This window comes from Bubalus bubalis, chromosome 21 (assembly GCF_019923935.1).
Source record: "Bubalus bubalis isolate 160015118507 breed Murrah chromosome 21, NDDB_SH_1, whole genome shotgun sequence".
NCBI classification, from domain to species: domain Eukaryota; kingdom Metazoa; phylum Chordata; class Mammalia; order Artiodactyla; family Bovidae; genus Bubalus; species Bubalus bubalis.
The window spans coordinates 47,986,293-48,003,009 of record NC_059177.1 but is presented as its reverse complement, the minus strand read 5'-3'; the positions used below and the strand labels follow the sequence as shown (position 1 = coordinate 48,003,009).

General features: G+C 55.2%; 1 protein-coding gene across 6 annotated transcripts; it reads left to right on the top strand.

The window, feature by feature from the left end:
• The first annotated feature begins 1,072 nt into the window (after positions 1–1,072).
• On the top strand, positions 1,073–15,256 carry ITIH3 (inter-alpha-trypsin inhibitor heavy chain 3). Of its 6 annotated transcripts, none has more exons than XM_025272423.3 (22): positions 1,073–1,207; positions 1,862–1,882; positions 2,857–3,023; positions 3,113–3,217; positions 3,481–3,643; positions 4,181–4,294; positions 5,313–5,438; positions 5,742–5,858; positions 6,070–6,238; positions 6,824–6,949; positions 7,210–7,391; positions 9,097–9,282; positions 9,439–9,578; positions 10,248–10,402; positions 11,019–11,036; positions 12,089–12,112; positions 12,345–12,380; positions 12,537–12,650; positions 13,139–13,343; positions 14,029–14,201; positions 14,394–14,505; positions 14,821–15,256. In XM_025272423.3, the coding sequence occupies exons 1-22, from the start codon at positions 1,115–1,117 to the stop codon at positions 14,948–14,950; spliced, it is 2,676 nt and encodes an 891-aa protein (XP_025128208.2). In that variant the 5' UTR covers positions 1,073–1,114; the 3' UTR covers positions 14,951–15,256. The 6 variants fall into 6 exon arrangements, with proteins under 6 accessions (XP_025128208.2, XP_025128207.2, XP_044790047.2 ...); XM_025272422.3 differs by having other exon boundaries at positions 11,019–11,057; XM_044934112.2 differs by having other exon boundaries at positions 1,100–1,207; positions 1,862–1,957.
• The last annotated feature ends 1,461 nt before the right edge of the window (positions 15,257–16,717 follow it).

Sequence of the window (16,717 nt, the reverse complement as noted above, 5' to 3'; positions counted from 1 at the left end):
ACATGAGCTATCCTGTGACTAGGCATTCTCATTATCTCCGCTCAATGGTGGCCAAGTGGGAGGGTCACTGGGTCATTTTGTTCAGAAAAGTATGGCCAGCACATAATGGCCACTCTGGAAGGTCTAGGGGCTGGCAGGGCTCTGGGATGGCCCAGAAGGACCCAGCCCCCACTGGGAGGCACTAAGACCCTGCCTCTGAGGCTGCCATGGTCCTGGACCACAACTCCAGCCTCACTGGGGACTTCTGGGAGAATGATCCTCCAAAGGGCCAAGGGCAGCTGAGTTCCTGGTCAGACTGAGAACACAGGGAGGAACACGACACATGGCCTGGTCCTCCAGGTGCTCGGAGTCTAGAGACAGTGATCAGATCCAAACATGCGAACCTCAACCAAACATTAACAGTAGAATGTAGGCCCTTTGGGAGCTTGGAGCCTGGAGCAGGGCTGTCTGTGCTCAGCTAGGGGACAAAAAAAGGAAGAAGACATTTGGAGGGACATGGGCTGGCAGAGAGAAGAGATGTGAGGTACAGAGAAGTGGAAGGTGGGAAAAGTTACCTTCAGAAAGCAACTTGGAGCTGGATCACAGGACTTGGGGATTGTCTTTCCCAAGGGGCACAGGAATCATAGAGGTTAATGAGGAAGGAGTCAGCCATGGAGATCCGAGTCTCAGGGTGGTAAGTTGGGCCCTGGAGAAGGGAGGTGAGATAACTGTGATCCAGGAGGCCAGACCAGAGGCTGTGCCCATGATGTGGTGACAATGCTGAGATGCCTTTGTTTTAAATGTGAGTCCATATTCCATTATCATCGCCCCCTCCCAGAGGGTCTCTGGGCCCGTTTGTCAACGCAATACTTCTGGTTTCCCCATGGGGCTCCGTGTCCCGCGGCCACTGGGTGTGAAGCCCTAACACTGTGGATGATACCCACCACATTACCTTGGTACAGGTAGATCCAGGCCCATCACTCCACCCATGCCCAGCTTCCCCAGGGGAACCTCCCGCCTCCTGCCCCTCCCACTCCCTGCTCCTCCTGCCCCCGATGCAGGTCAATGACCCCACTTGGGAAAACATCAGGCTTGCTCATATAAGGAGCCCGGGGCCAGGCCAGCATGCTCAACAATGGCGTTGGCTCAGTGGCCCTACCTCATCTTGGCCCTGCTCTCCGGCTTGGCAGTCTCTGGCTTCCCTAGAAACCCATCCCTGCTGCTTGGGGTAAGTCTGCCCCTTATTCACCAATAGGCAGGCAGGGAGGCCACACTGGACAGTCCTCTGTAGAATGAGGAGGAGGCAGAGGCTGGGCAGTGAGCTGCAAGGAACAGGGCAGGGTGTAGGGGGACCTGGGCCCCAGACCTGCTGTCAAATCTGATGAGACAGCTTCCCCGGGGGAGCTTAAATCTCTAGGGCCTCTGTTTGCTGACTTGTCAGGTGGGTGATGCACCACGATCAGCTCACCTCACTGAGAGGCTCTGAGGTTCATATATAGACAAGGGGAGAGGCCTCTAGGAATGGCCAAGCTGAGCTGCATGCGGTACAGTGGTGGTGGGGTCTGGAGGAGGCCTGGGGCCTAGGGAGGGGCAGAATGAGTCGGGGTATATATGGTGCAGGGGGAAAGCACTGACTTTGGTCCTCCCTGACACACTCCCCTAGACCTCCCCCCTGGACCTCAATTTCTCCATCTACTCAGAGCCCTTTCTACTCTGACATGTGGCTCTCGGTGGGTCCTCTGTCCAGAGGCACCTCAAGGTGTGTGTGTGTGCTGGGGGAGGTGGTCACTGCTGAACCCTGGCCTCAGCCCAGAGCCTCTACCCAGGCCACGGTAGCCTTGGCCTTGGCCCAACCCCTGTGTTTGTCTTTGTTTTTTTCCAGAAACGGAGCCTCCCGGAAGGGGTGAGAACTTTCACAAGAGATGGTGCAGGGCAGAGCTGGTTGCCCAACAGCGGAAGAAGTGGGCAACAGGGGAAGGTCCCTCCAGCTGGCAAACCCCCTCATGGCCCCCTGCCCTGGCAGACCCCTGCTGCCTCCTGAGCCCTGGGAGAGAGCTCCAGGGAACCATGCCCCTCGGACTCGCTGATGCAATGGAGGACCACCCCTCCACGGGTCCTTCTTCCCACAAACGCTTACCGAGTATTTATCAGACCCCATGCATGGGGCAAGAGACACACAGTGAATGACCCTGTGATGCCTTCACGAAGCATCTTTATATTCATGTTCAATCCAGATGTCTCCCTAGAACATCCCTTGGCCCATCATCCCGTTGGAAAGAGGCTGTTGGCGGGCGCGAAGGCCCTCCCCATGCATCGCCCTTGGTGCAGGAAATAAGGGCCTGTTCGGGAGACAGAACCAGGCAGCTACCAAAGGACACAGGGAGCAGACTGGAGTGTGTGTGGACATGCTCTTTCTAAGCTGAGCTCTGGAAGATGAGCGGGAAGAGCTAGGAGCCAGCATGGTAGGGACATGGACTGAGCAGAGGAGGCAGGACCTGCCCAGTGGCCCCCAGAGCCATGGGGAAGGCTGTCCTGGGGGTGGTAGGGAGAATAGAAGGACTTTAAACAGGAGAAGGACAGGTCAAACTTGAGTTTTTACACCATCTCACTGGCTACAGCTGCATGTAAACCAGATTATAGAGCTAAGGAGGCAGAGTGGCCATCACAACAGTGGTGGCCAGTCAAAGGTAGTGACCAAAGATACTGCCCAGGCTTCTGACGTGTATGACTGGGAGACTGGAGGGGCCACTTACCAGGCAGGAGCTTTGGAGCCCACAAAGAGGAGCTTGAAGGGGAGCAGCCAGGAGGAGGTCCTGGTTTCCAGGGGCCTCAGGCTGGCTGGTCACCATCCGCTGATACACTGTCCCTCTCCCGCAGGCAGTCGATGGCATCGAAGTCTACAGCACCAAGGTCAACTGCAAGGTGACCTCCCGCTTCGCTCACAATGTCGTCACCACCAGGGCTGTCAACCACGCAAACACGGCCAAGGAGGTGTCCTTCGATGTGGAGCTGCCCAAGACAGCCTTCATCACCAACTTCACCTTGTGGGTGTCACCACAGCTTCTGGCTCTGGGCAGGGAGGGGAGTCTGGCTCAGCCTGAGCCCCTCCTTCCCCAACTCTCTATCTCTGCAGGACCATTGATGGTGTTAGCTACCCGGGGAAGGTCAAGGAGAAGGAAGTTGCCAAGAAGCAATATGAGAAGGCCGTGTCCCAGGGCAAGACAGCTGGCCTGGTCAAGTAAGTGTGGACCCCCAGGCCTTGGGGAGAATGTCAGGGCTGTGAGGGCCCTCAGAGACACTAACAAGAGAACAGCAGCTATTATTATTACATGGCAAAATGTGCTGTAATTCTTACAATGTTGTCTTACTTTGAAGTTGAGGCAACCAAGGCTCAGTGTGGGTAGGGGGCTCCCCCAGGGGGAAGGGACTGGAAACCAGAGGCCCAGGAAGCAGGGGGCTGTGCTCTTTCTGGGGCAGTCATTGTTTTTCATCCCCATTCAGGGCCTCTGGGCGGAAGCTGGAGAAATTCACGGTCTCAGTCAATGTGGCTGCAGGCAGCAAGGTCACTTTTGAGCTCAACTACGAGGAGCTGCTCAAGAGGCATAAGGGCAAGTACGAGATGTACCTCAAGGTCCAGCCCAAGCAACTGGTCAAGCACTTTGAGGTAACTGGCCACTCGCTTGTAGCCCCTGAGGGGATGGGGTGCCAGAAAGAGCCCTGGGCAGAGCCCACAGGAGGAGTATAGGAGCCCAGGCCCCAGCAACTGGCCAAGGAGGCGTGGGGGAATTACAGTGGTGCTGCCCACAGCACTTGGGCCAAAGGGAGGAGGCCAGACTGCACCTGGACTATCCAGGTTGGGTGCTGGGCCCTTGAGGGCAACATCACCAAGTGTTTCTGTAATGCTGGTAACTGGTTACTTGGGCATTTTTACCTACATCAGAGTGCAAAGCTAAAGGAAATGCTTTTAGTGGTAGACTCTGGGGCACCATATGGCAGGGAGTGGAAGAGCTTTAGGGTCAGAGTACCCAGCTGCAAACCCATGTGGTCATCTCCTTGCTGGGAGGCAGCAGGCTTGGGCGTCACAGAGTTGTCCTAGTGGCTGGTCCCTGCACCACACTGACCCATCTCCTCGCCCTTGTTGTCCTGGAGGCGGGGCTCAGCACTGTCACAAGTGACATCTCCTGGCACTTGGCCATTTCAGATCACGGTAGACATCTTCGAGCCACAGGGCATCAGCACCCTGGATGCTGAAGCCTCGTTCATCACCAATGACCTCTTGGGCAGCACCCTCACCAAGTCCTTCTCAGGGAAAAAGGTGGTATAGATGCCTCTGGGGCCTGGGGGGAGGGAGCAGGGGCAGGAATACTGAGTCTAGCAAGGTGAGTTTGAACCTGGGGGTTTGACAGATGCAAGGGAGAGACAGAGAGAGAGAGAGAGAGAGAGAGAAAGAGAGTGTGTGTGTGTGTGTGTAGGTACGAGGCGGGGGTCAGGGAAGGGGAGAAGTCTGTAACATCCCCTTTCTCCTAGGCCATCTGGGTCAGGAGTCAGGATGCTGGAGGTAGGGGGCTGCTTGCTGGTGATGACCTGCCAGAAGAACTGGGGTCTCAACTGCACTGGGGAGGGGACAGGGAAACCATTTATGAAGCCTGATCCCGTTTCACTTCGGGAAGGTAGGGCAGGCTGCTGGTCCCTGTTTTACAGAGAAGGAGACAGAGACCTGAGGGAGTTTTTCAGATCTGACTCCACATGAGTGGAGAAAGAAAGGGAAATTCATTCTTGGTGCTCGTGGTTGGCTCTGGACCCCAAGGTCCCCAGCAATTCCAGGGGTCTTGCTGATCGTGGGTAGTGGATGAATACATGTTTACATGGACAGCAAACCTCAGTCAGGACTCCCAGGGCGAGGCTCGAGGAGCACACTCTCAAGAGGGCTGATGACCTCTGCAGGCGGTGTCCCCGCCCAGGGCCCCCTCCTCACTCTCTACTCTGCTCCTTCCTTGCTCCTCCTGACAAAAAGCACACAGTGTCACCCAATGTGAAGTTCCTTTTCATAGTGCAGAATTCTCCTCCCTAAGTGGCTTCTAGGTGCAGGCAGAGCTAAGGGACTTGTGAGGCCCAGTGAACCAAGAGAGTGAAAGCCTGGCTCAGTTAAGGCCTCTAGCCTCCAAGGGGCTCCTGATCTCTGAGGCGGAGAGAGGTGCTCAGGAAGGCCAGAGCACCCCAGAGGGCGGCAGGACTCAGGCACTTTGCTGAGTGCCCAGGGCAGCCCCAGGCTGAGGTCTGCAGAGGGCAGTCCCTGCCCAAGCTGAGAGAGGCCCTCCATCACCCTCCCTCAGGGCCATGTGTCCTTCAAACCCAGCTTGGACCAACAGCGTTCCTGCCCAACCTGCACAGACTCCCTCCTCAAAGGAGATTTCATCATCACCTATGATGTGAACAGAGAGTCTCCCGCCAATGTGCAAGTAGGTACCTGCCAACTGGCTCTGCCAGGCTGATCCATCCCCTACTTTGCTCTGGTGAGGGCTGATGTGTGGAGGGACTGCAGCTTCATCTAGTAAAACAACCTTGATCTTCAGCCCAAGCATGAAGTTCCTGCAAGGCATGGGGACCACAGGCGGACCAGAGCCTTTATGTGGTGCCCCCTGGAGGCGGAGAAAGGACATCTTTATTTGGGGCTGCTAAAAGTCTGGGTTCTATTTTCAAGGGTAGCCAATGTGGGGTTGCTGAAAGGCCACTGGTCTCCAGTATCTCTCTCCCCTTTCCAGATTGTCAATGGCTACTTTGTGCACTTCTTTGCACCTCAAGGCCTTCCGGTGGTGCCCAAGAGCGTGGTCTTCGTGATTGACGTCAGCGGCTCCATGCAGGGTCGGAAAATGGAGCAGGTACTCTCCTTGGTGCAAGAGTGGGTGATGGATTGGAGACACAGGGAGATATTTTTAAAGTGGATGAAGCTAATATTCCAGTGAAAGAGAAGGAAGGAGGGCGGGATTTTTAAAAGGCACAAAGCCTCTTTTCCTGCAGATGGCAGGGTCCCGGGCCAGGGTCCCGGGCCGGGAACACATCTTCTTGTCTGCTTGTCTTTCTCCTTCCCAGACAAAGGATGCCCTCCTCAAAATTCTGGAGGATGTCAAACAGGATGACTACTTGAATTTCATCCTGTTCAGTGGAGACGTGACCACTTGGAAAGACAGTTTAGTTCCAGTCACTCCTGAGAACATCCAGGAAGCCAGGAATTTTGTGATGGATATTCAAGATCGAGGATGTAAGAACAGAGGGGAGGGAGCTACATCCTGCCGTTCCTCTCTGCCTGAGCAGCCTGTTTCCCTTCTGCCTTGGCAGCAGAGACTCTGCTGGTCTGGGCCCTGCAGATCCAAGCTGTGGATAGAGGTGGGATGGAGAGTCCTCAGGCTTGACATTGCGGTGTCTTCTCTGTGGTCTAGGGAAACCCATTTCTTTCCAACCTGTGATCTCCACAAGGTAATGACACAGAGAACTCTTATCCCTGGCAGTTTCCTATGAAAGATGACAAGTGACATCTACACCACCCCCCACTCCTCCCTGTGAGAGGGGCTGGCAGTCCATTTAACTGTTCTCCAATCACAATGTGTTCTTACAGTCACCATGTGCATCTATCCTTGCAGCAGCCCTGAGAGGCTGGTCCTCTTACTCATTTGAAAGACTAAGTCATCCATTCATCACTCACTGAGTCATCCAGTCAATATTTACTGAGTACCACCACGCACAGGCAGGCAGGGTCTTTGGGCACGTGAGCAGGGACTGTTGTCTCGACTGCCTCCCCCTGGCACCCTGAGGATCCCCTCTCACGGTGCCTCTGTCTGTGTGCCAGTGACCAACATCAATGACGCACTGCTGAGGGGCATCAGTATGCTGAACAAGGCCCGGGAGGAGCATGCAGTCCCAGAGAGGAGCACCTCCATTATCATCATGCTGACCGACGGGGACGCCAATGTGGGTGAGGCCGCGTGTGTGGCTCTGGCTGCCGCTCCTGGCGCTATAGCCAGCGTGCTGCACGACCTTGGGCAGCTCTCCCCAGGGTCCCCTGTGATCTGTGAGCCCCTGAAGGGCTCTGCTCGCCCCAATGTCTGCTCATTGAGGCTTGTGGCCATGACTCTGCCAGCTCTGCACAGGCAGGGATCAGATCTCTGCAGACAGAGCTGGTCCAGACAGTCGCTGGGGCTATGGCTGCAGCGTAAATACCTCCTTCTCCCGCAGGTGAAAGCAGACCTGAGAAAATCCAAGAGAATGTGCGGAATGCCATTGGCGGCAAGTTCCCCTTGTATAACCTGGGCTTTGGCAACAATCTGAATTATAACTTCCTGGAAAATATGGCCCTGGAGAACCATGGGCTTGCCCGGCGCATTTATGAGGATTCTGATGCCAACTTGCAGTTGCAGGTGTGCCTTGCCTCACATCCCTCTGGGAATGGGGAGCTCACTACTTCCTCAAGAAGCTGTTCCACTGTGTGACAATTTAAGTTCTTAGAAAGAACTTCCTCTCGGGTTGAAATCTATCTCTGGTCACCTCTTACCCAACAGTACAGGTTCTGATTTTGTCCACAGGCTGCATAGAACAGACCTACTTCCTCCGTAGGACTGCCATATCAGATCTAAGACCTCCAGTTAAATAGGAACTTCTCATAAACAACGAATAATTTTTTAGCAAGCATGCTCCAAACACTGAATAGGACACTGTACTTAGTTTGCTGTGCTGTGTTAAGTTGCTCCAGTCATGTCTGACTCTGTGTGACGCTATGGACTCTAGCCCACCAGGCTCCTCTGTCCATGGGAGTCTCCAGGAAGGAATACTGGAGGGGGTTGCCACACCCTACTCCAGGAGATCTTCTGACCCAGGGATCGAACCCCTGTCTCTTATGTCTCCTGCATTGGCAGGAGGGTTCTTTACCACTAGCGCCACCTAAGAAGCCCCACATTTAGTTTGCTAGTGCTGCCTTAATAAATTACCATACCCGGGCGGCTTCCATAGGCCATTGTTAGTGGTGGTTGCTCAGTCGTGTCCGACTGTTTGTGACCCCATGGGCTGTAGCCTGTCAGGCTTCTCTGTCCATGGAATTCTCCAGGCAAGAATACTGGAGTGGGCTGCCATCCCTTCTCCAGGGTATCTTCCTGACCCAGGGATCGAACTTGGATCTCCTGTATTTCAGGTGGATTCTTTACCATCTGAGCCATCAGGGAAGCCCTACCTGGGTGGCTTCCACAGCAGACATTTATTGTCTCATATGTCTAGAGGCTGGATGTCCAAGATCAAGATGCTGGCAGGGTTGGTTCCTTGTAAGAGCTGGGAGGGAAGGCTCTACTCTAGACCTCTCTTCTTGGCCTGTCGATGGCCATTTTCTCCTTATATATCTTCATATCATTTTCTCTGTGGGCATGTCTGCCTCTGGGTCCAAATTTCCCTCTTTCAAGGACACCAGTCATATTGGATTGGAATCCATCCTAAACAACTCATTTTAACTTGATCTCTGTAAAGAGCTTTTCTCCAAATTTAAGGTCATGTCCTGAAGTATGGGAGTAAGGATTTTCACCTGGGTATTTTGGGGTTACAAAATGTGTCCCTATGACAGCCGTACTTATACTAAAAAGTAACCTGTCACTTACCTGTTATTCAAATGTAAGTCATGCCCTGCATTTTCATTTGCTAAATCTGGTAGTCCCTCTCCTCCCCAGCACAGGCAGTGCCTCTCCACCTCTGCAGTGGAGCCCCAGGCCTTCCTCCTGAGTCTCCTGGTCTCCACGCTCTCACTCCACGTCAGCTTCTCTAGTCAGCCTCCACCCTTCCTCTTCTCCTTTTTACTTTCATTTCAACAAACAAACATTTCTTGAATCCTATGTGTCAAGAACTCTGTCCTTTCCTTTTCTATTCTTCCCCGTCTCTAATTGGGATGGGGGGGGCATTGAGGAGGAGGTTCCCCAAACTGAAGGACACAGTCAGGGCCAGGTGGAAGTGGAGATCAGGAGCTGGACTGGCCCAGCTTGAGAGATCCAACCACCTGCAGAGGCACCAGTGGGAACCTGCCCACCCTGTCCCCTCCCTGCCTGCGCTGGTGGCCTGAGATGATCAGGGCCCCCATCTGAACTCTAGGGCTTCTATGAGGAGGTGGCCAACCCACTGCTGACAGGCGTGGAGGTAGAGTACCCTCAGAATGCCATCCTGGACCTCACTCAGAACAGTTACCAGCACTTCTATGATGGCTCTGAGATTGTGGTAGCCGGGCGCCTGGCGGATGAGGACATGAACAGCTTTAAGGCAGCTGTGAAAGGCCACGGGGTAAGCTGAGCCAGGGGCCTTCTTGTGCGCTGGGGGTGGGGGACCTACTGATGGGGCTCCAGCCTCCTGGCTGACGGCTCAGCAGAAGCAGCCTCTGAACCAGGCCCACCTGGCTCCAGGCCACTAGCCTCTCTCCTCCTCCCACCCCCATCCCAGGCCATCAATGACATGACCTTCACCAAGGAGGTGGACATGAAGGAGATGGAGAAGGCCCTGCAGGAGCGGGACTACATTTTTGGGGACTACATTGAGCGGCTCTGGGCCTACCTCACCATCGAGCAGCTGCTGGACAAACGGTGACCCTAGCCTACCCCTCACACAGCGAGGCCCTGCCCTGACCCCCAGCCTTGCCCCAGCACCTACCTGTGCACCAGCCCCCATGCTGGCTATGCTCCAGGAGAGCCCAAGAGGAGGAAACTTTCACCTTGGGACGTGCACCTCCATGCCCACTGCAGCTGCCCAATCCTCCTCTTGACCAGGCCCCCATGGCCTGTTTCTCCTGGAGCAGAGAGGGTCTGTGATGGGAGCCTCAGGCAGGAGCCTGGGAGCATCTTGAGGGCAGGGATGAGCCTTGACATCCTGTCCCCCACATCCAGCACAGGTCTGCAGAGATGCTGAGGAGAAACATAGCCGAAGGCTGAGACCCCAGCCCTCAGCCCCCGGGGGCAGAGCTTGGCCATGCGAGGGGGCCGTGTCAGCCTTCTGTTGGGCTGGATTGGCTGGGAAAGATGCTGGCACTCAGCATGTGAACACCATGATGACCGACTGTCTGTGGCCATGTTGAGCCCCTTGTGGCTTTCACCTGGAGAAACAGGCCCAGAGAGGAATCAGGGCAGGTCCATCTATCCCAGGGAGCTAATGAAACCATTTTCTCTGACTGCTAGTGGGCTCCATCCTAGGGGACACCCACTGGGAGAGGTGGAGGGGGTCTTGGGCTGACCCTCCCACCCTGCCCGTCCTCACAGCAAGAACGCCCAGGGTGAGGAGAAGGAGAATCTCACGGCCCAGGCCTTGGAGCTGTCCCTCAAGTACCACTTCGTGACTCCACTGACCTCCATGGTGGTGACCAAGCCTGAGGACAACGAGAACCACACGGCCGTTGCCAACAAGCCCGGAGAAGGTAGGCACAGACGGTGGGAGGCCACAACTTGGATGCCTCCTTCCAGGCCCCTGACCCTGGGTGCCCTGAAAAGAAGTGGGCCTGCTGAGAAAGGCAGGTCTAGGAGGCATCAGAGGAAAACTGGCCAAGGACCGGGGAGGGTGTTATAGAGGGAGCGAAGCCATTAGTGTGACTAGTGGAGTGTAGGCATGAATAGGAAGAGCCTTGAAGTCTCTAAAGGGGGCAGGGTGTCCAGGATCATTTCTAGGAAAAGGACTGAGGTTGCAGCATGGAAGTGTTGTTAGATAAGATGAAGCACTTCCGACCTAAAAGTTCAGCCTGGAGCCAGCACCTGGGGATTGTGAGAGTAAGAGGCCATGAGAGCTGGAGGCTGGGACCAGGCCTGGTCAACCAGATGCCACAAATGCAGTGTCCTGAGGGTCCCTGCAATTGGCATTGGGAGATATGGGAGGTAAAGAGCCAGTCTGGGCCAGGCCTCTGCCTCCAGGAGCTCCTGGTTCCTGTGGGGGCACACATGGCCCATGGCTGGCCGGCCAGGCAGTGACTCAGTCACAAGGGCCCTGACACTGGGGTTCTGTGGCCTCCAACCCCATGGTCTCCTCTTCCTCCCTTGCAGGGCCTCTGGATGCAGAAGGTGAGCTTCAGCCAGCGGCTGGTGAGTTTCCCAGGAGAAGGTCAAGAGAGGACCAAGGAGGCCTTTCCAATCACCCAGGGAACCCACCACCCAGGAAGGGGCCATCAGGACACTGGAGCTCATCTCCCAGCTCTACTGCCAACTCACCAGGGGCCAGGGCAGGGCTCTGTTTACTCTGAGCCTCAGGGTTCTCATCAGCTGACGAAGGGGGGCTTCCCCTGCCCAAGGAGAGACAATTGGGATGAAAGTATTCTGTGACCTGCAAAAATGAGTAACTCAGTTAGTTACTCAGTAACCCCACAGCAAAGCTTTGAAGGAGGCCTCTTACGGTTCCCATTTTACAGAGAGGAAACTGAGGCACGGAGAAGTTAAGTTCCTTTGCTCAAGAACTCGTTCAGCAGGGGACCCAGCCAGGACTTTGGCCCAGGCAGCCTAGTTTTGGCACCGGCTCTGGAGTTCACAGCACTCTGTGCTTGTCTCATTATGGAACTGGAACCTCATCCCCACACCATCAGGCAGGACGTCCCCAGCCCCTACCGGCCTGCCTTGTCTCTATCCACACAGGCTGTTCTAACCAAGCAGTATATTTCGACTGGGTCATGGCTCTGCCCTCTGAACAGCCCTGTGAGATGTAGTCACTGGTACACGTGTGTGTGAGTGTGTGTGTAGGTGCATGTTGGTGCATGTTTTGCTACTGAGGACAACAGTCACCTGTGAGCCTCATTCTATTCCAGCCTCGGGACTGTAGTTCAGGGTGGCAGACAGAATTGCTAGTGACAGAGACACTGATAACCTAATGGTTTGCATTTTAGCCACTTGGAAGTGCCGACCCCCTGCATTAACATTAGGCCCCTACTACCACCAGCCCTAGAAAGGGATTCCTTGGGGGCACCCCATTTCTGAAGCCTAAACTTAGGGGGTCACATTCCCACCTCTGTCAGCATTGGGGCCCCACTGGGGACAGCAGCCCCAAGACAGGCAGAAGGCCTGGGGTTCAGGGGAGGGAACCCCCTAGACCTTGCTCACACTTGCCCTTTGGCTTCTTTTTTCAGAGATCCCGTCCATGGCTTACCTGAGTGAGTATGTGCCAGCTGCCACAGAGCGCGGCCCTGCGTCGTTCCCCTCGGGAGTCTTTCCTGAATCAGCTCTCTGGAACAGGCAGATGGCTGGGGGGTCCTGAGGAGATGGGGGGAGGTTAAGAGCATTAGGGAGCCTGAAGGTGAGGGGCATGAACCAAACTCTGGGTGGGGGTCTTGGTGCCTCCCCTGGCCTGTTTGTTTCACTCAGCCCTCTGTCTTTCGTCCACAGCCAGCTACCAGGCTCCCCAAACACCCTACTACTACGGTGAGTTTCCCAGCTTCCCCAGGTCGAGGCTCTGGGCCTAGGGCTGAGCACCTCCTGCCTGTCTAGGAGTCCATCCCACAGGGCCTAGGAGGCAAGGGGAGGTCCCTGGAACAGTGAAAGATCCCGAGAGCCAGCCTCTTCTCTATGTGTTCTCAGTGGATGGGGACCCCCATTTCATCATCCAAATTCCAGAGAAGGACGATGCCATCTGCTTCAATATTGATGAAGACCCAGGCACAGTGCTGCGCCTCATTCAGGACCCTGTCACAGGTGGGGGCCATGGACTGGGGCCAGGGGCCCTTCCTGAGACGGCCTGGAGCCCCCAGAGTGGACACATGGGCCAGGCTCACTCTGCCCCAAATGCACCCATCTTTAAAGGTAGATTCCATCCTGTAGGGATTTCATATTCCATCCACAGCCACAGGGCCAGGGGTAATGGGGAGACGGTTAGAGTTAAGGGCTGCCTGGGCCTATGGGCAGGACTCACCCTGGGCATGAGGAATAGTGTTTCTCTGGACAACACTCCCTGGCCCCGACAAGGGGCAGTTCCACAAGGTGAGCCTTCAGCCACCAGTGTGATCCCAATATGTCTAGGAACAGATAGGACTGGCTCTCAAATCCTGGTCTCTCAATTGAGAGACCTGGGTCCCCCACTGGGTTATCCCTCAGGAGGTCTGGCTGAAGGGGAAGCTGTGACCCTAAAAGACCAGTCTGGACTTAGGTCTTGCTGGTCTCTCATTGCCCCGCCCATCTGGCAGGCCTCACAGTTAACGGGCAGATCATTGGTGAGAAGACAGGCAGCTCAGACTCCCAGACCAGAAGGACTTACTTTGGCAAACTGGGCATTGCCAGTGCTCAGATGGACTTCCGGATTGAGGTGACACCAGAGAATATCACCCTGTGGAATGGGGACTCACTGAGCACGTTCAGCTGGCTAGACACGGTCATGGTCACACAGGACGGGTAAAGCCCTGCTGCTGGGTCTCTGAGGGGTGATGGAGTGCGGGGGTCTTAGGGGGAATTTGAACAAATCCCAGAAGATCCACGGGGTTAACAGGAGAGACCAGTGGCCTCAGCCCCCACTCTGGGAAAGGTGAACATGGAGGCCCCCAGCCCAACCCCGGGGCTCCCCACCAAAGGCAGGCAGACAGGTGGCTGGACAATTCACAGGACAACTTGAGGGAAGGGCTGTGTGGACAAAAGCATTAAGTGGACCTGGCAGGCTGATGATGACAAAGATTCCTGTGTGCATCAGCTCTGGCTGAGCTCACTTGTTCTCAAACTCCTCTGCCTCTCCTGCACCTTCAGGTCACCCCCAAGCTGGGTGGGCAGGGCTACAGTGTTAGTCCCATGGAGGTTCAGAGAGGGGCAGAACCTACCCAACGTCACACAGGAAGCCCAGTGGCCTAGCTGGGGCTTGATCCCAGGTCTCCAGACCCCCAGGACAGCCCCTTGTCTGCTTATGGAGTAGCAGGAACCCACTCAGTGCAGGGCGAAGTCATTGTCCATAAGCATCTTCTCTCCAACACCCCTGACAGTTTCTGGAGTCTGTGTGCTCTCAGATGTCACGTTTCCTGCTCTGCCCTTGATTCAGACGCCTGGTATCATGGCCACTGGGCCCCACTGCTGACCTTTTCTTCTCTTCTAGGCTATCTGTGATGATCAACAGGAAGAAGAACATGGTGGTCTCCTTTGGAGACGGGGTTACTTTTGTGGTTGTCTTGCATCAGGTGTGGAAGAAAGAGCCTGCCCATCATGACTTCCTCGGCTTCTATGTGGTGAACAGTCGTGGGATGTCAGCACAGACACATGGGTTGCTGGGTATGAAATCTTCAAGCTTCAGGTCGTTCAGGCCACATGGTGGAGGGAAAAAGCCACGTGAAAGGGCCATCTTAGTCACCCTGGACCCAGCACTCAACACCCCACCCAGCCTTTGCATCAATCCTGGAAGGCCAGTGGCCTTGTCACGTATGGCAGAAGTAGGGTTGACAGTGTGAATGTTTTTATTCCTAGGACAATTCTTCCACCCCTTTGACTTTCAAGTGTCTGACGTCCACCCAGGCTCTGACCCCACAAAGCCAGATGCCACAATGGTGGTGAAGAACCATCAGCTGACAGTCACCAGGTGAGGGGACCCTGCTGATGTCCTCAGACTGCTGGGTATGAGATAGGAGGGAAGAGCTCTCTCCACCTACGCACATCAGCCTGGCTGGCTCTTGTCTTCCATGGGATTCCCTTGTTTCCCTCTGGGCTTTTGGCTCCCTCTAATCAGGAAAAAGCCAAATCTGGCCCCCTAGAAGGAGTAACTACATGACCTCACTCTTGACCTGAGTCTGGACTCGTAGAATTGGCAAGTTCACACCCCCTTTCAAGTTTAGGTCCATGAACGTGGCCATCTTGACTACCCTGCACATCACAGCCTCTCTCTCCTTTCTTTCAGGGGCTCCCAGAAGGACTATAGGAAGGACATCAGCGTCGGCAGGAATGTTGCCTGCTGGTTCGTCCACAACAATGGGCAAGGGCTGATCGACGGCATCCACAGAGACTACATTGTCCCCAACCTGTTCTGAGTTGACACGCCAACTCCTGCTGAGATGGCCAGCCCAGCCTGCCTGGCGTCTGGAACAGAGGCACAGAATGGGGTGTGATACAAGGCTGTGACAGTAAAGGCCAAGGAGGAACTGCACTGCCCCCAGCCTCTGTCTGCTTCCATCAGCCCCTGCTCCAGGGGATAGGCAGCTCGAAGGAAGGGTTGGCTGCTAGGAAGGCAACTTCCTGGGCCTCTCCATCAATGCAGCTGGTTGGGGGGTTACTACAGGAGTCAAACACAGGACAGTGGGGGAAGGAAAAAAATAAAGAATCGATTCCATAACAAAGGGCCTCTAAGAAGTTGGGAAGGACTGACTGCCTTTCAGGATTTAGGAAGGATGGAGGAAAAGTCAAGGGTCCCTGGCTCAGGAGCTCTTATCAGGGCTGAAGCTTGTTCTATGATACAGGAGCAGAGATGCTCCAAGGCGGATTCAGCCTGCCCCTAATTGTGCCATCCATCTCTCCACTCTCTGATCATCTCACCATCCATCCAATGGTTCATCCACCTGCCCACCCCTCCACAACCCATCCATTCAGCAGCTAAACCCAACATTTTGGGCTAGGATCTGGGGGCACACAGCTTAGTAACTCAGTTCCTGTTTGCATGGGTGCTCCAGTTTGTCTTCAGCTTCACTGGGGATTCCTGGGATCCTCCAATCACTCCTTATGGTGACCACCTGCTGCTGTACCCTGTAAGTCCTGGGTGGGGTGGGGGTCAGACAGAGGTTCCTAGAGAAGCAGCTCTGCAGGCTGTCAGCCTGGACAAGCCTCTCCCACCTGAGCAACAGCACGTTTCCCTGCCTGGCCTTCCTGCTCCCAGAGAGAGCTCTTTTACAGAGCAGGACTGGTCATCACTTGCTGCCTGAAACCCTATAAATGACATCTCCCACCTAGGATTCTTGAGACAAAGACAAAAGTCCTCCCTGCTGTCCCTCCAGTTTCATCAGCCCCGCACACCAGGGGTTTCCTTTCAGTCTGGATTCCAGACACACAGACTGCTTTCAGTTCTGCAACATAATCCCTCCTTCCCCAGACCCTCAGCTCCTGCTGTTCTCACTGCCTGAGGGGTGGAGGGCATGCAGGGTGGAGGGTACCCCGCTGAAGGAAGTGGTGCAGGGGAAGCATTAAGACTGGAGGAGGTTGCAGCCAGGTTGGGAAGGGTCTCTAATGCCAGTGGGGCTGGCTGGGGTGGGGTCTGGCTGTGGGTGACCAGGAAGTTCGGCTGCCTCCCACACCAGGGGCCCTTCTGTCTGAGCTGGAACACAGCTGGCCCAGGGCCCAACCCAGGGTGAAACATCCATCCCCAGAAGAGCTCCCCAGGCATTGTCACTGCTCTGGTGAGAGGGTGACATGAGACACAGCTCCAGACTGCATGTAGCAGAGGCCTGGGCTGGGCTGGCAGAAAGGGCTCAGCCTGGAATGGGACACCCTGAAGTGGGCAGACCCTACCACTCATTCAGTCCCAAATTGGCTGAGAAGCCATGCAGCTTTAAACCAGTTATCTTGAGGTCAGTATTCACATTTGTGAAATGGGAAGAAGGGTCCTGCCAGATGGAGCATGTAAAGAGGCATCAGCATGGTGGTTTCTGGTCCTCCTGAGACACCTCTATTTGTCCTGCTGCTCCCACTGATGACCAAGTCCAGGGGGTTGGAAGAAAGGCAGGAAGAATTCCCCAGCCCGAATTCTGCCCCCTCTTCCAACACATAATTAGGGGGTCTCTCGACAGAGGCCAGGACTAGGCAGACTC